The following is a 25374-nucleotide window of genomic DNA, read 5'->3' on the forward strand; positions in this document are numbered from 1 at the left end:
GTAGGGACGGGTATCGTTAGGATTTTATCAATAATTTGGTGCTCAAAATTATAGACATGATTACAAGATGTGAAGATTAAACAACAGTCATTTTATTGTAACTTTTTCAATGTCATACCAAGCAGGTATGAGTGTGTTTGACAGTGTGTCTCTGGAAGGGGGGCGGTAATTAGGGGCAGTTCATAAATCCAAGTACAGATGAAGCACTCCAGATCAGACTCAGGTGGGTGTGTCCCAGTCAAAAGCCCAGCGGATGCCAGTGGCTGGGGGTGTTGCCAAATTGCTAGGGGGCGTTGCCCAATGTCCCCATTTGTTCAATTACAGGATTTAACCATGAGATGGCGCTTCATTCACAAAATACACAAAGACAACTGTTTGCAATGTATGCAGCTCTGCAGTTGTGTTTGCTGAATACTGTAGCATTTAATCACTTATTTGTTACTGTATGGTTTTCACAAGCTACTATAATGAAAAAACATCAATATTTTAGATCAAATAAAGTATATAGTTTGCTTTATGCAGTATATTTCTTGTAATATTGTTGGGGTGTTTTTACACAGTACAGTAGATTGAAGTAAATCAACTTATACATTAAGATAAGATAAGATGGACCTTTATTAATCCCGTGGGGAAATTCAGTAGTTCAAACAGCAACAGGGTGAGAGGGAAAAACAGGACAGCACAGATTAATAAAATCAAAAATAAGATGAGCGATACAAATAATAATAATGAGAAACTATGAAATAAGAAATGAATAAAACTAAAATATAATTATCATATCATGTATTATAATGTATTGTATTATTAAGTAATATCATACATTAACCCCATTATAGCAGATGCCACATTGAATGGATGAACACATTTATGCATCAATAATTACAACAGAGTATTTCTAAATACAAGTTGTAAAAATACTTATATGTATTTAATATTAACCCTTTGGAGTCGACCGTCACGCCGGCGTGATCAGATCACATGACCTGTTCAAGCCGGTGCCGCATAAAAACAACAGTCCGGACAACATTGCCGTGTGTTTCTGTCGAAAGTACTGGCTTGAAACTATATCCCAGTCTTTGTTTTATGCAAAAAGACCCAGTAAACACGGAGATACGATGATATAAAGTTAATACATTTCAAAAGTATGAAAAATGGAAGCACATATTTGAATATCTTCGCCGCATTTGATCATTTTACGAAACGGAAAATACTGGAAACTGTAGATTCTGCTCAACAGGATGTATTTACCAGGGAGGGGGTGAGGTAATCAGGTAAACGGAGTGATACGAAACGAGACGAAAAGAGACGAAGAGGGACGGCGGGAGACTGCGATTGAAATAAAGTGACAGACAAACATTGAGAATTTAGATAGGCCTATAGTTAGATAGATTTAGAGTTTTGAAGATTCAACTATGATGAAGAGAACTCTGAACGTGAGTCAAGCTTTAAGCTTGTTTTTTGACATGGAGGAGGAGGAACCTGTGATGTTGCCCTCTGTGTCGTATTGACAGAAACCGCTTTGAAGCGTGGTACAGATAAAGACAGAAAAAACTGATTTTTGTACATAATGTGTATATATATATTTGTATTATATTTATAATAACACTTTTGCCTTAGCAGAATGAAATCCTATGCTACCTCAATCAAACTTTCACATTATCATAGTGACATCCCATGTATATATTTCCAGCTTTTAAATGGTTTCGTTGTGTATGTTTGTGTTACATATGAAAAATAATATCATTTTCAAAATCTGTTTTTACGTTTTTTTTTTGTGATTTTGGGTCCAAAATGTTCATATAGTAGAAGATCACTGCTCTAAACAAAGTCAAAAATCCTACATCCAAACGAAATAAATATAATTAATTATGATGAATACGTTAAGTCTTGTTCATTGTTTTTCACTTTTATTAAATGTTTGATATTTCCGGTGGAAATGGTGGACTATCGGACATTCAAAATGCAGCATATTTTCACTCTTACACACATCCTTTTACATACATACATTTTCACTCTTACACACATACATTTTCACTCACACACGTATATATTTACACTCACAAATTCATACATTTTGCTCTCATATTATCATATTTCAATGCACACATTCATATATTGTCACTCATGCATTTTGTTCTCATATTCATATAATTTAATGCTCATATTTATACATTTTGCTCTCATGCTAAATCTACTAAAACAAAGTACGTCATGGTAGTGGTCAGCTGTTAAACACAAAAGTGTATCTTAAGGGCTGTAAATATAATAAGCCTGTTGTCAATTTTAGAGCCCTTTTACAGCCCTTAATAACATTCATTTTCTGGACTCAATGTGTGTCTTGGCCGTTTTCTTTGTTCCAAGCAAACGAGTGCTTTTTGTTTTGAAATCACTTCCGCGAGTTTCGCGGGCCTCCCCCCTCGCTCCACTGACCATTAGACCATTTAGTAAGGTAACAAGCAAAAGGGCAAAAACGCTTCTCAGACGCTCTTCCGTTTACTTTTTTAACCAGTTAAGCCCTGAGCCTGTTTTTCAGGTTTCAGGCTCGAAAATGCCACTAACACAACAAATGATATATCTTCACTTCTAAAAGGGGTAAATTAATAATTATTTTTCTCAAAGCAAGGTTACATCTGTGAGTTGGATGTAGAAGTGTCAGAATCAATATAGATGTTTTTATTTTAAAGTAAATTCAGATGGAACATAGTAAAAACATGTAAATTCTAATGTCCACCTAAAAAAAAACCTTTACTTATAGTGAAAACCACCCTTGCATGATGGGTTAGTAGACTAAAAGCTTTAGGAATCCAAACTATAACATATAATAAGTACCCTGTATCAAGATTGATGCAAAACAAGTGAAATTTGACCTTTTTAGAGAGATTTAGAAAAATAAAGTCTAAGCGGACTCACCTCTGGGTAATTTGGGAACCATCGGTTCCATTTGAACTTTTTCACTGTAAAAATCATTTTATTACTTTGAATTATCACTATAGGTATTCATTCCATCCAAATACAACTGTTGTGAAAAAAATAAAATAAAATAAAAATAAAACATAGGCTTACTCTTACAGTGAGCCTCTGAATTAGCCCCGAGCGAAAAATGCTAACCTATTACAGCACCGAAAATCACTCCTCGCTCCCTTATTACTTATCCTACACGGTCAGAAATAAAGGTACAGTACAGGTACATTTTTGTTCTTTAAGGTACAAAATATACAAATGTACCCTTAAAAGGTACACTCATGCTCCTGTATGGTACTAATAAGTACCCTTTTCAAGTAAAAGGTACGCATTACATATGTATTGCGGAAAAGGTACATAAGTGTACCCTTCACATAGTGAATGCCTATAGCCTGCAGTGGCTCTGCTCACTTTATTAAGTTTTAATATTTGTTCAGGGTTGAAAGTAACCATGTAGATCACCAATAAGTGGACAGTTTATCAAAAATAACAGGCTGTTTGTAATTTTTTCAGGTATTTGAACGTATAGCTGCAAATACCTTGTGGTTTAAAAAAAAAAAATTTTTTTTTTTAATTTTGTTTTTTCACTAATTTCATGAATGATATGTGATAATAAACTTGGTTTAATTGAATTTTAATTATTATTGCTGTGCTTCGCTGAGAAATAGACGTTAATGTTACACAACACCTGATAGGTTAAGAGAGCTGAGAGCGGGAGATAATCTAACGGTCATATTTGGCCAGATTGAAAGACTCAGTTTTTTCAAAAGACCTCGGTGTTACATGTAACATGGCGAACAGTGGGACAACTTCTGCCTTGACCTGTCTATCCACTAGTGATATTATCACCAAGGTAGTAGAATATGGGATAGAAGTAACTGAACTGGAAGCTAGGAAATTCAGAGGTAAGTGAACTTTACCTTCATTCATGACTGGTCAAGTAGCTAACATTTAGCTAACTAAGGCTAATGCCTTTCATGAAAAGACTGGGGAGATGGTATCTAACACTAGCTAGCTCCATAGTCCCTGGAGAACAACAAAATACTGCCGGTTAAATGTTTTTTAATGTATTGGTCATAACGCAACCGTGTGTGAAGCTAACTAACGTTACCTAGCTAACTGAATATAGTTTGCCTAGCTAGCAGAGCGCCGACGCTAGCCATTACGTTATTTCAAAGACAATGTACATACAGTGAGCGCGCGATGGAGGCGTTGTGTCAGTTGTCTGGCTACTTTGCTGGATGGGTGATTAGCATGGTGGCTTTCACTAAAGCTCACAGACACGGGGCTATTGACCAACATGAATCTGTTCATTGTGGAAAAGGCACTCATATTTATTTTCTTCTGCTTAAATAAAGGAGAGATTCTTCATTTCCAAGACAACGTTAGTTAGCCGTAGCTCAAGATTAGCTACATATGTGCTAGTGTAGTGATTGCTTGACATGAGCACATGCAGACATGTAACGTTATGCGGGAAGCAGCCGTGTGCGAAGCTACCTATGAAATGCCCCTTCACACCAACGCAGCTCCCGTTCTAGCTCCGTGCTTGCTCTTCTGATTCGAAACCGGTTTTTCTTCCCCCCCTTTTTGTTCACACCGCCCAGAGCCCGACTGGTGCTGCCGCTGCTGCGTCATGACGTTACCGTTTACGTAGCTGATTTTCTCCCCAGCGGTGCTCACAACAACAATGGGTGACTGTGTTGGGTCGATGATCCTGTTACTTTTAATCATACGAAGCCAGATTAAATTAAATAACTACTTCTCCAACCTTGCACTTTTCTCCAGAGTGCCGTGGTTCATTGTTTATTAATGTAGTTCATTCTACTTGTGATGGTCGGACATGGCAACCTGTGCAGCCCATGTATTGATTCCATCCGATAGCTGCTATAATACAAAACAAAACGTCTGCCTGCTCTCCACAATGATCAATAACAGCGAACGGATGGTCAAAGTAAGGAACAAATAAACAGAATCACACGAAGCCTGGTTAGTGTTGCCTGACTTTATAAAGTGTGTTTTTTTTTAATAAGTGTGTGGTTGCGTTCTAGTCACTTTGCTCAGCGCTACTGCTTGTTACAACTTGTATTTGCCATACTTAAACTGTTAGCTCAGGTTAATCTCACCCCACTCCTACGTAAACGTGAAGTATGCGGTTCTTGCTTTTAGACCAACGCTTTTCAGGCTCTAGCTCCGAACCGGCCCTGGAACCGCATTGGTGTGAAAGGGGCATTAGCTAGCCATCCATGTAGCTAGCAGAGTGTTAGCCATAGCTTACAGCTGTGCTAGTGTATGTTGATTACATGCAGGGGCAGACTGGGACTAAAAATCAGCCCGGGTAACTTGGCTATTATCAACTCAAATGTATTGCTAACCTGACTAGAACTGGAACTGCTAACAATGAGATTGGATTTGACTTGAATGTGGAACGACATAATGTCAGCATGGATTAGGAATGATTACATTCTGAAAAGTGTTTTGAGATTTGCTAACATAATTTGTGTCTTCAGATAATGATGTGGACGAGGAAGCAATTTCCTATGGCCTGACCGAGACGATGGTCGCATACCTCTTTGAAGGTTCCTTCAAAAAGCAAGCAAAATTCCTACAATTTGCACGCCAGCTGAAGGAGCCAGAGCCATCTACAACGCTGACTTTTGAGATCTTGCCAAATGACTGTCTTTCTCCAACATGGCAAGTGTGACATTACCTTGTTGAACGCTCAATACTAACCAACTGCTTTTTTTTTTTACGATAACTTTTGTTGTAGCTTTCATGTCTTAGCTTTACTTCTATGTATTAACTAATCAGGGGGGAAATGGTTGACACTTTCATTAGAATACAAATATCAGTCATGGGAAGCAGGAACATGTGTTTACAATGACATGGGAGTGTGTGATTGAATGGGAAGGGGTATTGATTACATGGATGATCAAATATCACTCACACATAGCGATAATGTGATTAAATATAATCACATGTCCTCACATATTTTCAGCTTTTTTGTCCTTTGCTAATCACATGCCTCTTTGTCCTGCAGTCAAGAATATGGGAGTTTCCCTGCTGTGTTTACCCTGCCAACGTTCCCCAAAGATATCCAGACCAAACTGGACACAAAACAACCATGCCATAAAGTGTCTACTGATAGACACAAAATCGTGAGGATATTGCATGAGACGATGGCACAATACACAATGTAAATATTGCTATTGTAAATATTTGTCAGCACACCTTCTACAGTATTGTGATCATACAAATACTTAACTTACTTTCTCATCCTGCTTTCTCTAGGTATCCGACAAATTCTGAATATATTAAAGTGGCCAAAGCATTGATTTTCAGGTATCCTTTCCTGAAGGATATGGAGGGGAATAGATATGTAAGTTACTTTTACTGGTTTTATAGTCCTATGTGGTTTGTTGAATTGACAGATTATATCTCCCCTATAGCATTTTCGATTAAGGACAAAAGCCTTTTCGAGAGCTCATTTACAAATGAACTTTTTCTAATGAGGTGTTATCTGGGTTACATCACAATATATGTTTTTATTTCCATAACCTGACATACCTGATTTGTTTGTTTCACACAACCAACTGGGAAGACTCTATGGTAAACTGTTTTGAAAAGGGCAGGCACTTTCAAAAATACTTGGCAGGGGATTGGATGAACCACCTGTCTATCTTATCTGTGCCCATGCCGTCTTTTGATTGACAGTCTGTCAGCTATGAAAGTGCGACCAATACATGGGTGCCATCTACTGACAAAGAATCCCCTTTAGCTCAACAGCTCCGTAGTGGCCAAACATCTGCTACCTTCTCTTTAAACTCAATGAGTTTCACAAAAATGTTTTGGGTTAATTTAAATCTTTGTCTCCTCTGATTAGAACACCTGGCATATGTCTTTAAAACGGCGGTTCAAAGCTGAAAGGACGCCCCTGGTCCACCACGAGGTAGTTCGAAACATGAAGCAAAAGTTTGGGCATCATAGATCACCCCAAGCACCAGAAAATAACCAGGGAAGCATAACGACTTCTGTCAGACGATCTTCAGTGAGTTTATTCCTATCAGCCTGTATACACTTAAAACTGAGTCAGTAAATACAGTATATAGAAAATGGTGGCACTGCTATATTAACCCTTAAAGGCCGAGCGAGCCGCCCGCGGCTTCAAAGAGGTAGCGTTCTAAAATGCTTAATAACTTTTTAACCGCTAATCCTATCCATCTGATTTAAAAAGTGAGGTAAAGCGGCTATTCTAGGCTTTTTGCTGGTATCACTATGTCCTTTTCCGGGATTCAGAGGCTCCGACGTGATCGGGGCAACGTTATCACATTTTACAGCCTTGATTCGTCAAGGAGACCCACGCGGCCCCTCTGTCTGAGCCAAACAGCAAAGGTTTTAGACTAAGTCCCACCCCCCTGTGTCCGGATAGGTTTAAAATGTAAAGGTCCAGGCAAACCTCTGCCCATGCTACCATCTTCTCGACCAATCAACATAGGTTGCTGTGTATGTTTTTGGCGGCGGGAGATAAACAAAGAGAAACAGAGAGACGAGAGAGTAATACTAAAGAAGAGTAATTCTGCCAGCGTAAGAGAAATAAATACAACACGAGATATCTAGATACAGTCACACACACACACACACACACACACACACACAAATACACATACATACACACACACACACACACATATATCCCAAGACAAATTCAAACCAACATGTCAAAACGGCGTTACACTACGGAAGAAGCCGTAGAATTTATTTTGTCTGGCGGACCGCTTAGCGATGCAGCGGTGGATTCCTCAGATTCTGAAGCTGACAACTGGCAAGGAAGAGGAGTATGATCACGGGATTGATCCCTTCGAAGATAAAAAAGTGAGTAACTTTGCTTATTTCTTATTGTTTGTGTTGCATTTATCGGTTGTTGTTTCTGTATAACGCCGAAAATAATTAGTCCTAAGAGTTTTTATAATGGATGGCCATTTGCCGTAATTGTGTCAAAGTGAAGTCCTGAGCTCAAGATTCACTATCAATAGAGGCTACTATTTATTTCAGTAAAAAAACGTCAAGCAATACCTTTCATGTATTGCCTCATTCCGCTTGCCCTCTTTGGTTGTTTGTTATAAGGTCTAATGTTATTATATTCATTGCATTACAATTCAGTTACTGATTCCATCAACTAGTAATGTTAGCAGAGGGATAAAGTGTGAATCAAATCAAAAGTTGAGACTGTGTTTAGAAAACAGATAGGATGACACTGGAGAAATAAAAGCAATAAAGGAAATAAAATAAATTCAGACATTTATATCTGTATATTTTCCTCCCTTTTATTTTAGTACAGAGGATGAGAGAGGGGATGCACAAGCCACTGTCCCCATCAGTAGGCCTCCTTCAAACCGAGAGGGAAAATAATGTGGCCAGGAGGGTGCAGCATCCAGAAAAAAGGCCAAACCAATGCCAGCCCCCCTGACAGTGAAAGGGAGAGGAAGAGGAAAAGGGAAAAAAACATCTCTGACCCCAGAAGAGCCAGGAGCTGTTTGGAACGGACCTGAGGTGCCAGATACTGCCCAACAACTACCACACTTTTGCCCGAAAAGAGCCCCTGGAGTCCAAGGTTTTGTTGGTGTGGAGTATACTCCTGCACAAATATTTAGAAATTGTTTTAACAACCAAGCTGTAAATATCATCTGCAAGAACACAAACAAAAATGCTGAAAAGGAGCAGGCTAAGGGGGAAAAGTTTGTTTGGGAAAGCCGGTAAAATTCCTCATGTATGTCGGCCTTATGGCACTTCTAAAACTGCTAAAAGTAAGTACTACTGGAGGAAGGGATCACACCTAAGTGTTCTCTTTCCTGCTTCTGTCATGACAAGAGACAGGTTCATGGCAATCAGCAGAGCTGTACATCTGAGCGACCCAGACCATGATGAATGTGGATACATTTCCTTTGCTCTTTATATATTTTTCTAATATTTTGGTTATAGTTTGAAGATCATTTGCTCTTTGTACTTTTGCACTTTCTATATATTCCTAATACTTTGTTTATAGTTTTAATATAATTTGCACTTTGAATTTGTTTCACTGTTTGTGTTTGTATTTCAATGTTCAAATGATAATATATTTCTCTGAAACAAGTTATTTTTGTTGCAATGTCATCTGTTATGGTTTAATTGTTTACTCTCTCAACCTTTTTTTGACAGAAGAAACATGATCAGTCATTTAAATATGGAAATACATTTCGTTTTAATTATTCCATATGATCCTAGGCGTTTTTCACTGAAAAACGCCTAGGATAATATTGTAATAAATAGCTGTAACTTGCTCAGGGAACATAATATGCAGATGAAATTTAATTTGAAAGCCTAAAACATCTAAATGCAGCTTTGTAAATAATAAAAAAGAAAATCCCTATGTTCCTGGCGGAGTAAACAGTAAAAAAACACAACATTTGTACTGGCGTTTTTGAAAAGTGCTGGTAAATACAGCCATTATCACACAAAGTTATGGTAAAATTTGGACTTCAAATTAGCCAGACTTGAACTAGAGGTTCTCCTGAATCAAATGAGGTAAGGCACTTGATGCTGACTGCAAGAAAAGGTTAGAACAGGTTAGGAGAAACAAATAAATACAGGAGAGTCAGGCAGGCGAAAATTCCGTCTAGGTCTTTAAGGGTTAAGCCAGGCTCATGTTTGTCATTTGTCTCCATCTGTCTTGTCTATCTGCAGGACATCATTTCTGTTTCTGGGGAGGACGAGTCCTCCATTGGTGCACACACACAGGTTTTGAAACGACAATACCTGAAGACCCAGCCTGATTCCTGCATCGTTACCAACGCCATGACCAAGACATTTCAGTGGAGGAGAAAGGAGGTGGCTGAGGGGGTACGGGCTGATACTATCGCCAATAAGTATCCATTCTTGAAGACACCTGCTGGGGTATTGTTAGAAATTAAAATCAATGATGGTATGGCGTAATTTGAATTAAATACACTATTTAATTTAAATCAGTTTTATTCTGAAAAACCGGAAGTTCACTAACTATTAACTTAATACTTTTATTCTGACAATTATTCATTTCCGGTTAGCATTAGCATGTGGCGAAATGCTGCATTTTCAAACCGTGAATCAAAGGTGAAATGACATGTGATGTTGTACACTGAGCACACTGGGTTTAGCAATCATTTATTACCGCTGAATAACGTTTATGAGGAAATGTTTAAATAACCACAGACACCAGAATGATATAATTTAACAACAGAAAAAGGCAGAAATGGCATTGGACCCGCCCCCGACGACGCCGGCCAATAGGAGAAGACCTCCGATGACAACAGGAAGAGCAAGCCAAGGATTGACCTCTTGCTACCGGGTGACCTGGACTGACTGGGCGGATGAGGAGAGCGCCTCCACTCGCACATTTCATTTTGTACTGTACACCACCGCATCTTTTGTGTAATTAAATGCTGTTAACTTTTATAAGCTTCCCTTGACTCTTTTCAGTCTCTCCTGCCTTCGGGGTTATAGAATACACTAACATGGCGTCCCTGGGTGGGCTCTGAAGCGGGATAGAGCTGGAAGAGAGGGGAATGCTGCAAGCTAACTAGCATCACACTGCCTGCAGAAAATGAGTTTTTGGCTGGGCCTAAACGAAAGGTGAGACAGTTACCTGTTTAATTCCGTGGTGATTGCGAGTGGTGTGGAGATTGTATATAGTGTTTCTATTCGTCTCTGTTGTATCTTCGGCGCCGCCCGATAATGTGAATATTACATATTAAGACCTTCTGGTGAGGCAGAATTTTATCTGGGATAGGGTTCACATTGTGTTAAATACGTCTGGGTAGGTACCAGACCTGATCTGTTTTACACTGGACTGGGTCCATTCATGTTAGTCTATATGTTTGATGTATTAAACCTGCGTAGTCTGGTTTAATAACGTATATTGTGTGGAGTTTTTAAGCCAAAACGTATATTTTTGTGTGATGTTCTAAGCCGAAACGATTGTGTACAAGATTGGTATGAGATCGGTTTTTAAGGTCAGCATCTATATAATTTAGATTTAAGATAAGCTGAAGATTGTGTTGTTTTGTATTGTCAAGCAGTGTGGTTATTTATATGCAGATGTTGAGTGTTTCCATTGTTCCCCTTCCCCCAGTCACATGCGGTTAATGCTATACTGCTAAGCTAGCCAGTAAGCATTACTAGATGGTGAAATACTTCGAGTAAAGATACAACCGGTAACTACTGATTAAATACACAGGGATGGTGTAGATGAACGTTGAGAGTAGATTGAGTTGTTTTGTTTTTCATGCTTTTCAAAGAAAGTAATTTGAACTTTATATTTTGAGGAAATAAACAGGAAGTATGTTTATGAACCGGAAGTACTAGTTGATACATTTGAGAGGAGTTACAAATAAAACAGCTCCCCTAGCGGACATAATAAGTATTATAGTTAATACATTCTTCACCACAGATAAAGATTACATGTGGTTTCTTTGAATTGAAGTATTGTAGTTAACACATTTTATGACATTTGCATAATTTCATGAACTCAACTTGAGTATACACTGTCCACGGTTTATTTGGATTTGCACCATATTCCTATTTTCATATTACAAAGTCAAAACCATACACTGTGCATTTTTATTTATTGGTTCAGATTTTGAAAATGTGCATAATTTTAATTTCATTTGTCTAATTTAGATTTTCCAATCTCAGTTTTACAACATTTAAATGTATTTTTCCAAAAAAAAAATTGAAAAAATTACCAGATTTTAAAGTTAAGTTCAGATGACATAGGATATCTTTATAAAGAATACGAGGGTACTATTCAGAGGATTAGTAATTCATTTTGATAACTTAATAATATTATCCGTGTACTTAAGAAACATGTCGCCACAGTTAAGAGCACCCACAGTGCCAGGCACAACTGCAGATATTAAGGCGAGAGTAAACATCAGATCAGATGCTTTAACGTGTCCAAGTCATAGACAGAAGACATGGAACCAAATAGAGAAACTGTTGGAACAGTGGCAAACGAGAGGATTGATTCCAGCAGATGATCAACCTGGACCAACGGAAGCCCATAGAAAAGCTGTAGTTGAACATGAGAATGCTGAATACCTACAACAGGAAAAAGCATGGATCAAAGCCGGACAAACCCCTTGGTATGGACCTGCTAAAAGCGCTATGAAAAAAGCTGAAAAAAGAAAAGTTAGGGTTACATGTCTGTTAATCCATCTGACATCCATCGCAGAAGATCTGCCAGTAAATGAAGACACAGCAGAAATGACAAAAGAGGCTCCACTTATCCAAACTCCAAAGCAGTATCCAAGCCTGACCGAAGTGTCTCCTCCAGACATATCAGAGAACAACCCTTCTCACCAAGCTTCGATTCAAGCCCCAAATGAGAAAGAATTGGCGTTTGAGGTAAGAATCCTATCCAGTGTCAACCAGCTGATGGAAGAACTCGGCAGAAGAATGGAAGCAGAACTCAGCAGAAGAATGGAAGCAGAACTCGGCAGAAGACACAAAGAACTCGACAGAAGAATGGAGGAACTCGACAGAAGAATGGAAGAGGAGCTCAACAGAAGCATTGAAGCATAATGACATTATTGAAGAAAGACGGAAGGCAGTTGAAGCCCATAATGACATTATTGCAGAAAGACAAAGGGAGGAAGATAAATACCAACTACTTCTGGCGGAGAGGCAACAAGACGATGTAAGATTCCAGGACATGATGGCAGATAGACAAAGGAGAGAACAAGAAGAACGAAGAACTCAAAGAAAACGCAGAACAAACTACTCTCCTGACTATTCCAATGGACGGGGAGATGAAGATGACGACAGCGGTACACAGTCTGAAACCAGTAGACACTCCCCATACCATGAACAGTCACAGCAACAACGCAGTTTTGCATCTCCTCCTGAGAATAATAGTAGCGACAAAAACGAGCAACATTACCCTGGGACATGCCCCAAAACCAGAAGAACCAAGACCGGTGCACATACCTCCATGCCATTGATAGCGGCTGGAAGAAGAGGATTTCAATACCAACCATGGACTCACAGGGACATGGAAGCATTAGTGTCAAAGCTACCTCCACTCACTAAAGGAGGTCAAAAGTGGGTAAATGATCTGGAGAAGTACACTGTCCAAGACCACCTGTGCTTGGGAGACATGAGGGCCCTGCTCGGACGGATTGAAGGACGACTTGAAGCAAGAGCAATAGATTCCGAGGCCAATTGCACAAATGACCCAGATGACACTCCATTCAACTACATCAGGTCGAATTATTGGGCTGCTATTCGTCACATCTACCCGACAACACGCAGTTTACATGCCCTCAACAGCTTGAAGAAGAAGCCGGGGGAAGACATGCATGCATTCTTGAAGAAATGTGAAGAAGTGTGGGAGGCTTGCACGGGTGAAAGACATGATCTTTCTCCAGCTATTGAAATGGTGTGGAAGAACTCGGTCATTAAAGCCCTTCCCCTAGCAGTGCAGGCACGTCTGGAAGAAGTGGTGGGATTGGACAATAAACCCGCTGAACAATGGAGACAACATCTCATTCACCACGATATCAGACACCAGGCAGAAAAAACGGGACTTGATGAGGACGATAAAATCCAAGCAAGGAGACTCGTGAAGCTACAAATTGCTGAGAGAGATACCGAAGTTAATAAAAACAAGAAATCGACAAATCAGATGGCCATACTAGCAGAGAAGGCAGGGCGGACACCTCCAACAGTTCAACAAAGCGGAGGAGGAAGTGTATGTCCACAAAACCAGGTTCAGCAAACACCTGTGTATCTTCCTAACCAAGTACAGCCACAAGCACCACAGTATCTTCAACAGCAAATACCTGTGTATCTTCCTACCCAAGTACAGCCACAAGCACCACAGTATATTCAACAGCAAATACCTGTGTATCTTCCTAACCAAGTACAGCCGCAAGCACAGGTATACACTCCCATACAGCATCAACAAAAGGGACAATGGAGAGGAAAGCAACGATCAAGAGGAAGAAGGGATGATGGCTGCTTCATATGTGGAGATTGTAGACATCTGGCCAGAGATTGCCCCACTCAGCAATATCCACCACAAGGTAGCCCCTCACAATACAGAGGAGAACCAGTGTTAGATATTAGAAATATTGAGGCGGAAGCATATGCCAGGGTCATGACGAATATTTCTGTTGGATCAGGTGATTGGGTAAATGTAAAAATCCACAAGATGAACTTGTTGCAACCTGTATGGAGTGGACCATGGGAAGTTGTAGAACGCACTGCGGATGCGCTCCGGATCAAAGTTAAAAAAGGAACATGTTGGCACCTTCTTACACATTGTGTAGCCGTACCGCCACCTTTCCTGAAACGGCACGGCAGTTAGAACTGAATTTGAAAAACTGGTACAAAAAACAATAAGGAATTGAACATTTTTTACAACGACAGCACCAGGAGATGAGTAAACTCAAGAATCTGTAGTGTAAATACATTGAGAAAAACACATTTTACACTCAAACTGTTTGCACATCATAGACAAGGAATTTAGACAATATAAATAAATGTTCAGCACAAGTAATAAGTATAATGGAAAGTAGACATAGGCCTACACTTGAGTCAGATTTAATTACTGTGATCTGATTAGTGTGCTCTGCAGGTTTACTATTGTTCTAAGTAACAGTGGGATTTAAAATATGGAGATGTTCTTTCGTAGTGTGTGGAATATGTGATGCTGGAAACATGTACGTTTTTCAATTTATAGGAGAAAATGGTTTCCTGAAAGAGTTGTGTTGGGTAAATATATAGAAATGGATGAAACTATTTTTAGAGTGAGTTTTTGTAATATCATTAGTAGACATTAATTATGTTGTTTAGATGGCATTTAACAACTAAGACAGATGGTATGATTAGAAAGAGACAGAGTGGAAAGGGTTGGATTTATTTAACATCAGTGTGCTAGACTTCTTATAGGTAATGCGTCCCGAGACCTGGACTCCCCCTCTGAGTTAGAAAGGCTACGATCCCGACCCTCCAAGCAGACGAAAGACCTAACCCAACAGGAGACTCCTCCTTCTCCATCGAACAGACAGAGAACCAGAGCTGAAACAACAACAACAACAACAACAACAACAAGACTGCAGCCAGAACTATCTCCACCTGTGGCATCCAGAACCAAACAGCATGCTGACATACAGAGAGATACTCTCATCAGCCCCTCAGACAGGGCATGAAGTTCCAAGCTGAGCCACGAGATTTGGCACAAGAGCCGAGTGTGGGACACAAGAGCAGAATCCGCCCTCCATAAAAACAGCAGAGAGACTGTAAAGGAGGAGATGAAATGCAAAGCAGTGCAACAACAGTGGCATGATGGGGGCTGCAGATGTAACTGGGCCAATGGCTGCCTAAAAGAGTTACAGCGGATGGATTCAACAGCTGATGGACTGAAGAGAAGACAGAATCAGAGGAGTTGGCATGGTCGATTAGAAATGAGGAGGCCGGGGTCACGGCTTGAGAAAACCAGGGGAGGAGAAAAGGAGAACGGGAATGAGTGAGTTTACACATAAACACACTTATTCACAAAACGCACATTTAAATAACTTGAATTAACTTCATAAATACGTAAAGACAGATTAAAGTAAAATGAGAATCATCCTAAAACACACTGAGGGATAAAGGGGGAGACATGACAGAGTAGAACCATATTCTTCCATCTTTTCATCATGTTAACAAATCATTCTTTAAGAGATTTGTATTCACGTGTGAATAAAGTAGTGATCTCATTTGTTACAATATTGATCACAATTAAAAGGATAGTTTTAGGAACCACTCTATAGGACAAATCTTTATTTGTATGCATAAGGTTAAAGGGAGAGCTGGTGCCAAGCCAAATATAAAATGACTTCTGTTTTAAATCCTTGATAAAGGAGGGAGTAATTGTTGCATGTTCGGACACCCAAGGTTCCACACACTGCTAAAGAGTTTAACGTTGTTTTTTAAGTAGACCAGAATTAAAGATAAATGATTATAATGAGCTATGAAATGCAGAGCTACACAGATCCTAGTAATGTTTTGACTCAAGATAATAGTTATGTACACAAGTTTCTGAAATAGATCATTAGACATTTTAATACTAATTAGGTGTAAATGAATTGCAGTAGTAGTAGTACTCTAAGGAAGTGAGTTTTGTACCAAGTTTCAGGAAAAGTAGGAGGCAGAAGTCCCAATGAAAAGTTAGAATCATCTTGAAAATCATAGTTGAAATCGTGAATGAATAAGGAATGGCGCTCCACATATGACATATTTTTGTAGATAAAGGGTACCCGCCTATGCTGAATTACCTCCGAAAAGACTCTGCAGAGCACGACATGGCCAAAAGACCGAGACCAAATGACCGTTGACCCTGACTGACAGTGTGACAAAAGCACTGTCCATGACTGACTCTGGGGTGTACCTGACCAAACCTGACGTGACAACCAGACGGTGTGAGTGTGAATTAATGCCGGCATGTGATCAGTGTAACTGCATGATTCTAAAACAATAACTAACCAAGCATGTTTTTGGACTAACATATTATTTTGGTGCTCCAAGGGAAACGAGAGGTTTCCTAAAAATTCCACAAAAAGGGGAAACCGCACATGTGACCCGGTTCTAATCTACTTGATGATATTTTACTCCCACATGAGTTGGCGGTTTGCAAATGTAAAACTAAAATCTGAAGATTCTGTTTCTTTTAGGCCTGAAGGACGGAGAGGAACACTTCTTTTCACTGAAGTGTTTACTGTGGAAATAATGATAATGGATGTCAAATTGTAAATAATGTTCGTTATTTCCCTAACCAATATTTACCTGACAGTTTTTTGTTCCCCTCCCCATTACAGGGTTTTGTTACACATGAGTTCATGTGTCAAAAGGGGGGAGTGTGTATAATGTATAATGGCAACATGGCTGTAAAATTCACAATTTAAATGTTTCTTTTAAGGATTGACAGAAACCTTCCGCCCCAACCCAGATGTTCAAACTGAGCATTGAATGATAGTTTTATAATTAACCTGCTCCATATCTGGGGATAAGATACTGTTTGATGAATGTTGAGATGTTTCTAAATATTGATTGAATTATAACAGGTAACACAGAAGCAGTGGCCAAGGGGCTACTGTGAGAGATGTAATTCCAGAATAGAATACCGAAGAAGTTGACCTGTGATAGTTAAACAATTTTGTAATATTTTAACAGACATTAGAGTATCTGAGGTTTGAAATGTAGAAAGAATATATTACAGTTAAGTTAAGCTAAAACATAGTAATGCAATGAGACCGAATTTAATTTAGACAACATATTGTAACTAGCCTGGTAAAGAATTAGAAGTAAAAGCCATAGACTTTATTGTTTAGTTCATTATGGGGATATACATTTAATTTAAATTCATAATAGAAAGACATTTGATGACAGTATGTTGGAATTCTGTATTCATTTTTCAGCTTGATAATAGACAGGTAGAAGCCGTATTGCCAGGTGCAATCTATAGGATTTCTGCACACGATCCAAGCAGAGAATGACGTACCTTACAGGACAGATACACTCAATAAATCATTCACTCTGACCGCATTATGACTTTAGTTGTGTTTGAATCCATAATGAAATTGTATTACATAACGTTAGTGTGTGTCTTTACCATAAACAGGAATAGTTCATTGTTATATTTAGATTTGAGAAAGATTACAAGGTTTTTATTTAGTTCACCATGAAGATGTTTTTTGTTTGTAACATATGCCCAGTAGTAAGATTCAAATATCAGCAGGTTCTGAATTATTATTCCTCTGTCCCACAACCAACAAGAATGTGGATGGGGATAACTATATCTACTAGAACCAGCAGAGATTCATAAATTACACCAGAGACACAGTAAAAGTAAATAAAGAGTAATATTTAGCTATTTTCAGATAGTTTGATCCTTATAATACTTTGTAAAAGAACAAGTGCCTTTACACCAGATACAGTAAGAAGATTATTTATGATGTGAAAGGAGGGAGTTAGACGTTTTCCATACCAAGCTAATTGCTGCTATTTTACAAAGTAACATTAAAGGTTTAAGCTAGAAGTTATGCACAAATGAAAAACTTCATATTTATGATGAATATGTATTCTTATTTGTATTTTTTTACTTTTATGAGTTATGTACCATGCAATGTTCGGATGAAGAACTAATTGATTTCAATATTATTTACATACCTTAAAGGGTATGTAAGGAGGGATTGTTAGAAATTAAAATCAATGTTGGTATGGCGTAATTTGAATTAAATACACTATTTAATTTAAATCAGTTGTATTCTGAAAAAAACAGAAGTTCACTAACTATTAACTTAATACTTTTATTCTGACAATTATTCATTTCCGGTTAGCATTAGCATGTGGCGAAATGCTGCATTTTCAAACCGTGAATCAAAGGTGAAATGACATGTGATGTTGTACACTGAGCACACTGGGTTTAGCAATCATTTATTTCCGCTGAATAACGTTTATGAGGAAATGTTTAAATAACCACAGACACCAGAATGATATAATTTAACAACAGAAAAAGGCAGAAATTGCATTGGACCCGCCCCCGACGACGCCGGCCAATAGGAGAAGACCTCCGATGACAACAGGAAGAGCAAGCCAAGGATTGACCTCTTGCTACCGGGTGACCTGGACTGACCGGGCGGATGAGGAGAGCGCCTCCACTCGCACATTTCATTTTGTACTGTACACCACCGCATCTTTTGTGTAATTAAATGCTGTTAACTTTTATAAGCTTCCCTTGACTCTCTCCTGCCTTCGGGGTTATAGAATACACTAACAGTATGTAAAATATGTAACCCTTCGCTACTTGCACGCGTAGTGTTCCGTCCATACAATCAACCTCTCTAAATTGTACTGTGTTGTCTTTGTTTCTGTCCGTCTATGCCAGTGGTCCCCAAACTAAGGCCCGCGGGCCGGGTACGGCCCGCCTCCACATTTGGCCCGGCCCCCTGAACAATACCAGAGACGCATTATGATTTTTTATTTTTTTTTTCAGTCTGGCCACGCGAATCCTAGACTAGCCCCTGTCAAAATGTTGTGACCTGCTCTATCGAAATCAGTCGCATTGACCCGAAGACACCTTTTGAGTTGTATACACTGTTGGAAAGAGGATATTCCTAGCTTTCTAATGATATCAGGATTGTTTTTGTACTTCAAACATTAAGCGAAATATGTCACATTATATAATGACTGTCACCGAGTCATCATTTTGAGAAAAAGGCCTTCAAAGTTTTCTCTTCTCTGGAATCCATCGATCTGATTGATTATTAGCGGAGCAAATGATCAAAATACTACCGAGGGAAGATATTTTCGTTTGGAGGGGAAGCTCGTGAGTGTGTGTGCTTGTGTAATTTTGCGTTTGTGTGTATTGTGTTTGTTTCCCGGGGAAAACACTCACGAGAAACACCGGCTGTTGTTATGCTTGCCGTTCTCCGCTTGTAATTATGCCGAAGCTTCAAAGTTGTATTTATCATCTGAATTTGCCGAAACAAGTTTAATATTCTGAAAGCCAAGACTTTGTTTAATTGAAATCAGATGAAAACAAACTGTAACGGACCCTGCAGTGTTATCTATGATTACTATACTCTTACATTCATAATTTCAGCGGAGTGAGGGGGGGGGGGGGGGGGGGGGGGGGGCGGCGCTGCGGAAGAGCAGATTGCGAGTGAGAAATAAATAGGAAATAAAAGTTTCATATTCTGAAAGCCAAGACTTTGTTTGTTTAAAATCAAACAAAACACCCGAACCCCGAAAAAATAGTTTTTTTTACGTAAATCCACGTTTATTTTTGAGAGATTCTGCTCTGACAACTAAGCTAAACTTTTACCTGTTAAGATTGTGCACGGCACAACAGAAAGTTACAGTAATTTTCAATGGACTTTTTTTCTGTGAAGAACCCAGAGAGGGTTATTTGGTTATTATTTATTTCATAAATAGTGTTATTTATTTCATTAATAGTGTTATTATTTATTTCCTGACTTTTTTTCTGTGAAGATCCCGGAAAGGGTTATTAATATTTGGTTATGTGTGGCTTTCTAGAAAACAATAAATGTTTACGTTTAGACACCCATGCGATCGTCACACTTTTTCTGTTACAAACTGACCCGGCCCCCATCAGAGAAGGGAAAAGTTATGTGGCCCTCACAGGAAAAAGTTTGGGGACCCCTGGTCTATGCAGTTGTGTGAGGAAATGAACCGCATCCACAACATTGAAAACCTGCAGCACCGCTTCAGAGAGGAATTTCTCCTCATTCTACCCAAGGTGCTGGCCCTTGCAAGAGGAAAATCCCCTCTGGAGAAGATATATCTGCAGGCAAGAGAAGAGTCACTGAGCGAAGATCTACCAGGTAATGCTGTCTGTGTACAGGTGTCACTGCGTCGTAGGGCTGCTCGATTATGGCAAAAATCCTAATCACGATTATTCATTGACTTTGAAAACATCCATTTATTGAACTTTAAAAAAAATATATTTTGAACAATATGTTTTAACAGTTAATTACCCTGTAATGTAACGTAAAAAAAACAAAAACATTTATATCTACATTTAAATAAATAATATCAAAATAATAAATACAGAAGATAAACAAATATTTTGGAGCGCACTTCCACAACCTACTAAACATATATAAATATGATAACTAATGTCACTCACAACCTGTAATGTTTAATTATACTGCTACACGCAGTACTCTTATTTTGGTAACCCCTCACCTGGAAACAGGAAGTAGTTAAGAGGCTCCGGCTTGACGAGGTTAGTAAAAGTTGACTGTACGCTAGAGATCGGAGAATAAAGACACAGCAACTAAAGCTTCCCTTGTAACGTGTTTATATGGATTTATTAAACAGACTGCAAGACACAACCTGGCCGAGCGGGCTTTTAGGGAGGGCAGGATGTGTAACGCAAGACACATTGAGAGCATCATTGCGAAAGGGAATGCACAGATTAATTGCACAGCCCTACTGCGACCTAGCTTCCACCCTCACTTGCCCACGTGGGTACGATCTCATCCTCTGACTTACAAACTCTTGTGACCACCTCAAACACCACCAACTACGCCACTGAAATGCTAGTATTCAATGGTGCGGGTGGGCGGTTTATACTGAGGAGTGAGTTTAATCAATTCAACTCACTTACATCTGCACACATTGTATCTTTACTTTTATTTTATTTCCCTGCTCCATTTAGGTCATTTTCACAATTGTATAGGTCCGATCCACCTTCTCACCACAGTGCCACAATAGACAGAGAATCGGACACCACTACAATTGTAGACATCTTTGTTGATCTGTGTCTTCCTCTCTTCTAGCCATGGACTTCAAAGCCGGGCTTGTTCTCCTGCCAATTATTTTCAAGGAAAAGGTGGAGCATCATGTTACTTTGGAAGAGGTAAGCCACTGTCACACCGGAGGGGGGGAAATGTGCCTCATTCTTATAAATGAAGGAGCAACCGATGTGCATTTGTTTGCAAATGTTCATGTTGAGTTCCATTTGAACTTGACACATGATTTTCCGTGTCTCTTTCAAGCACCACTGTACATACTTGGGTTATACTAATTTACTTTCCATTTTGTGTTTAGCCTGGCACACCTTACCCGACCACCCAACTGACGCACACCAACTGGAAGTCAGCCTTCACAAGAAGAGGGCCCAGTGTGGTCAAAACAGATGGGTTCGAGTTGTGCAGGGCCAGTGATTTGGAGGAGGGAGTCATCGCAGCCTTTTGCGCATATTTCGTTTTCAACATGGCCTACCCACCAAACCGTAAGAACACCTTGACCTTCGTACAGCGCTGCATCCTGAAAATATCTGAGGAGGGGGATAAGCCGCTCTCGACCACTGTTATCAGAATTCTTAACCAGTTATACTAATGCCTCGCCTACATCAATGTCCCAAGTGCTCTCGAAGAACATTCACACTAATGAAATTAGTACAGCATGTTGGACTTATACATGCTCAAGAGTCTAATTTTAACATAACTTGTGGATTGAATGATTGTCAAAGTACATTTTCAAAATATGAGTCTTTCAGAAGACACATGTACAGAAAACACAAGCACTCCATTTTGCCCTCTGATGACGAAGAGCATGAGCCCCCTATGGACCTTGAAAATGAAGATGCCGCTGCAGAAAATGATCCCTCCACAAATGGCATGGCCGAACAGCCTCCCTGCTTGAATGAACTGTTGACATCGTTTAGTGAGAACCTTGTTAGTTTTATTCTAAAATGTAGAGAAAAAAATAATCTTCCACTGTTGGTACAGGAGGAAATCCTTGATGATGTCAATGTTTTGTTTTGTTTTTTTAAGGAAAACTATGATGCATTCATAGCCTACCACCTAAACAAAAGTGGCTTTAACATGTCAGAAAACCCTGAAATTCAGAATGTTTTACAATCTAAGGATTTTTTTGAAGAAGCATCAATTGTGATTAGGTCTAAATACAAGCTGAAAGAGCATTGCAAGTCAAAACTCGATATGACTGAACCTGTTCAGTACACTTTAAGAGGTTCTTCAGGACACAAACTGGGCAGCTACTCCTATGTTCCTCTTAGTCAAGTGCTGCGTAAATATTGCTCCCACGTAGATGTTTGGGAAGAAATACAGTCTTACAATAACCAACAAAAAAATGAAGGTGTTTTAAGTGACTATTCCGATGGGGTCTACTTTGCAGAGCACCCATTCTTCATGCATCATCCGAATTCCTTACGACTACATTTTTATGAGGATGAGTTTGAAGTAGTGAACCCTTTAGGTTCTAAACGTAACAAACACAAATTGTGTGCCTTTTATTATTCAATCGGTAATATGGACGGGCGCTATCGGTCTCAATTGAAGAATATTCATTTAGCTTTACTTGTGCGTTATTCATATGTAAAACAATGTGGTTGGGATGTCATATTGAAACCAATGCTTGATGATCTCAAAGATCTAGCAACGAATGGGTTCACTGTATCTGTTAGTGGGATTGAGTATAAAGTTAATGCAGCACTAGCAACGATTTCTAGCGATAATCTCTCTGCTCATATGCTTGCTGGGTACAGCATGTCATTCAACTCTGGTAGGATTTGTAGGTATTGCATGGCAACTTATAATGAAATGAAAGAAAAGTTTACAGAGGAATGTTTTGTTTTAAGAACAGCAGCTGTTCACCAATATCACCTTGAATGTATAGTACAAAATCCAGACAGTAAAGCAATATATGGAGTACAGAGTAAATGTCCATTTGATGAACTGCCCTATTTTGACACAACTACCTCCTTTCCCCCAGACATAATGCACGATCTACTAGAAGGAGTAATTCCTTTAGTTCTAAAACTTGTTTTGACTCGAGCTCATAGAGAGAAGCATATCACTATTACAGAAGTAAATGAAGAGTTACAGAAACTCTCAATTGGTCAAAATGACAAGACAAACAAACCTGTACTGCTGTCTGAAAAGCTTTTAAATAAGTCAGGAATAGTTGGATCTGCATCACAAAAGTGGTGTCTTTTTAGGTTGCTCCCTTTTCTAATAGCAGACCGTGTTCCACCAGATAGTAAATATTGGAATGTGTTCCTCTTGTGTCGTGAGATTTCAGATATTGTCATGGCATCTACAGTAAAAAAGCGGTGTCTTCCCATGTTAGACTTACTTGTACAGGAGTTCCTCGGAGAAATGAAAGACGTATTTGGGATCATTACACCCAAGTGCCATTATATGATACATTACTCTCGACTTATGTTAATGTATGGACCTCTTCGATCCCTTTGGTGCATGCGATTTGAAGGGAAGCATCAGTATTTTAAAAATGTTGCCAGTAATTGTAGGAACTTCATTAACATAGCTACAACACTAAGTAGCCGTCACCAATACAAACAGTGCTGGGAGTTTTCCTCCAAGATTTTATGTGACTTTGAAAAAGTACCAGGAAAGAGTATTGGCACACCATTTGAATCTTTACCAGCCCAACTTCAGACAGCTCTTTCAAACTTTGTAGGAATTGATTTGAATGGCAAGGTTGTTCAACGTGTATCTGAGGTTTTATTACACAATGTTAAGTATGCCTTAAAGGACATTTTCGTTATTGCTACAGTTCATTCTGAGGAAATTCCCTTGTTTTTTGAGGTAAAATACATTTTAAACATGGACACAAAATTGGTTTTGTGTGGGAAAATGCTGATTCCAGTATCATATCTTAAACATTTCCATGCATACCAAGTCCAGTATGACACTGATTGGTCATGTTTTCTGCCAGGCCAAGAGATCAATTTTTCACCTCTTGATAGCTATACCGTGGATGACAAATTGTTGGTGAATATTTCCAAGTAATATTGTGACTGGGTGACTGACTGACCGACTGGGTGATCAGTATGACACTGGTCATATTTTCACATCGCTATGCAGTGGATTACAAATTGTTGTTGAATATTTCAAACTAATGAGAATTGTGAAGCTTTGATAGATTGCTGTATTTATGAAAATGTGTTTCATTGTATTGGTGAATGTTTCACCCATTGATATATATACTGTGGATGACGGGTTGTTGGTCATCAGTATATCAAAAGTATGTTTTTCTATATTGATGGGTTATTGAACATTTATTTTCATTTTTCAGCGTTCGTAGGAAATGAATTGATGTTTTTATTGATTATTGTTGTAGCATGCAAGTTGCCATCTATATTATGTGCTGACTTTCTGATGGGAGTGATGTGAGGGATAACGTGTTTTGATATTGATTAAATGAGATTAAACTAAAATATTTGGATTTTTGCCTGTTTTGTCTGACAAAAACCTATGCTCACTTTTAAAGGTACAATAAAGTGACAAATGTGTACCTGAAAGGTACAACTAGCATTGTCACTGGGGTGGTACCCTAAAGAGACAAATTTGTACCATTTCAGAAGGTACATGTATATGTTGTAACTGACCGCTACGTTATTTAATATGCATGGTTAGGGGCGGGCGTAGGTATGGGTGTGACGCTGCGAACCCCGGAATCATAACTGATTTAAACTATTGCCAGGCAACGAGGTCTAGCCTGTGCTACGGACCTCTCAAACATACACGTAAGTTACTGAATTGCCACAAATATTGTGTTATATAATCGGTTTGTATAGGTTTTAATTGAAACTGTGTGTGTTGTTCCTTGGCTCAACTGTTCATAGTGCCAAGTGATATATTAAGATAAGGACTGCCAGGCCTGACGTCGCACATATTGCACCCTCGGTGAGCGGAGCGAGGTACGTTACAGGGACTGTATTACAAGTGTTTGTTTGATCCGTGAATATATATTTGTGATTTAATCAATGACTTGTACTTGTTCTATGTCTGTATATATTTTAGTTTTCACGATGATTGAAAGACCATTAAAGAAACTGCATCCGTC

At 39.0% G+C, this 25374-nt stretch overlaps 3 protein-coding genes and 1 long non-coding RNA gene across 4 annotated transcripts; all 4 read left to right on the forward strand.

The window, feature by feature from the left end:
* The first annotated feature begins 3751 nt into the window (after positions 1-3751).
* LOC117550448 (sterile alpha motif domain-containing protein 3-like) lies at positions 3752-25374 on the forward strand. The gene is made up of 9 exons (XM_034222886.1): positions 3752-3866; positions 5469-5652; positions 5999-6154; positions 6250-6337; positions 6842-7006; positions 9679-9888; positions 20189-20357; positions 21318-21397; positions 21589-25374. The coding sequence occupies exons 1-9, from the start codon at positions 3752-3754 to the stop codon at positions 21877-21879; spliced, it is 1458 nt and encodes a 485-aa protein (XP_034078777.1). The 3' UTR covers positions 21880-25374.
* On the forward strand, positions 7135-8701 carry LOC117550483. Its single transcript, XR_004569656.1, has 2 exons — positions 7135-7830; positions 8292-8701. It is a non-coding gene; the product is annotated as an uncharacterized LOC117550483 (long non-coding RNA).
* LOC117550474 lies at positions 10274-14844 on the forward strand. The gene is made up of 2 exons (XM_034222912.1): positions 10274-13771; positions 13832-14844. The coding sequence occupies exons 1-2, from the start codon at positions 12683-12685 to the stop codon at positions 14336-14338; spliced, it is 1596 nt and encodes a 531-aa protein (XP_034078803.1). The 5' UTR covers positions 10274-12682; the 3' UTR covers positions 14339-14844.
* LOC117550476 lies at positions 21891-25374 on the forward strand. Its single transcript, XM_034222915.1, has 2 exons — positions 21891-23403; positions 23459-25374. Exons 1-2 carry the CDS (start codon positions 21930-21932, stop codon positions 23467-23469), a joined length of 1485 nt encoding a protein of 494 aa, XP_034078806.1. The 5' UTR covers positions 21891-21929; the 3' UTR covers positions 23470-25374.

This window comes from Gymnodraco acuticeps, unplaced genomic scaffold, assembly GCF_902827175.1.
Source record: "Gymnodraco acuticeps unplaced genomic scaffold, fGymAcu1.1, whole genome shotgun sequence".
NCBI classification, from domain to species: Eukaryota; Metazoa; Chordata; class Actinopteri; order Perciformes; family Bathydraconidae; genus Gymnodraco; species Gymnodraco acuticeps.

Coding starts and splice junctions, on each gene's coding strand:
- LOC117550448 (XM_034222886.1), top strand. CDS start 3,752: ATGGCGAACAGTGGGACAACTTCTGCCTTGACCTGTCTATCCACTAGT. Junction 5,653..5,998: donor GACTGTCTTTCTCCAACATG/GCAAGTGTGACA, acceptor TTTGTCCTGCAG/TCAAGAATATGGGAGTTTCC. Junction 9,889..20,188: donor TCTTGAAGACACCTGCTGGG/GTATTGTTAGAA, acceptor TGGTCTATGCAG/TTGTGTGAGGAAATGAACCG.
- LOC117550476 (XM_034222915.1), top strand. CDS start 21,930: ATGAAATTAGTACAGCATGTTGGACTTATACATGCTCAAGAGTCTAAT.
- LOC117550474 (XM_034222912.1), top strand. CDS start 12,683: ATGATGGCAGATAGACAAAGGAGAGAACAAGAAGAACGAAGAACTCAA. Junction 13,772..13,831: donor CTGTGTATCTTCCTAACCAA/GTACAGCCACAA, acceptor CTTCCTACCCAA/GTACAGCCACAAGCACCACA.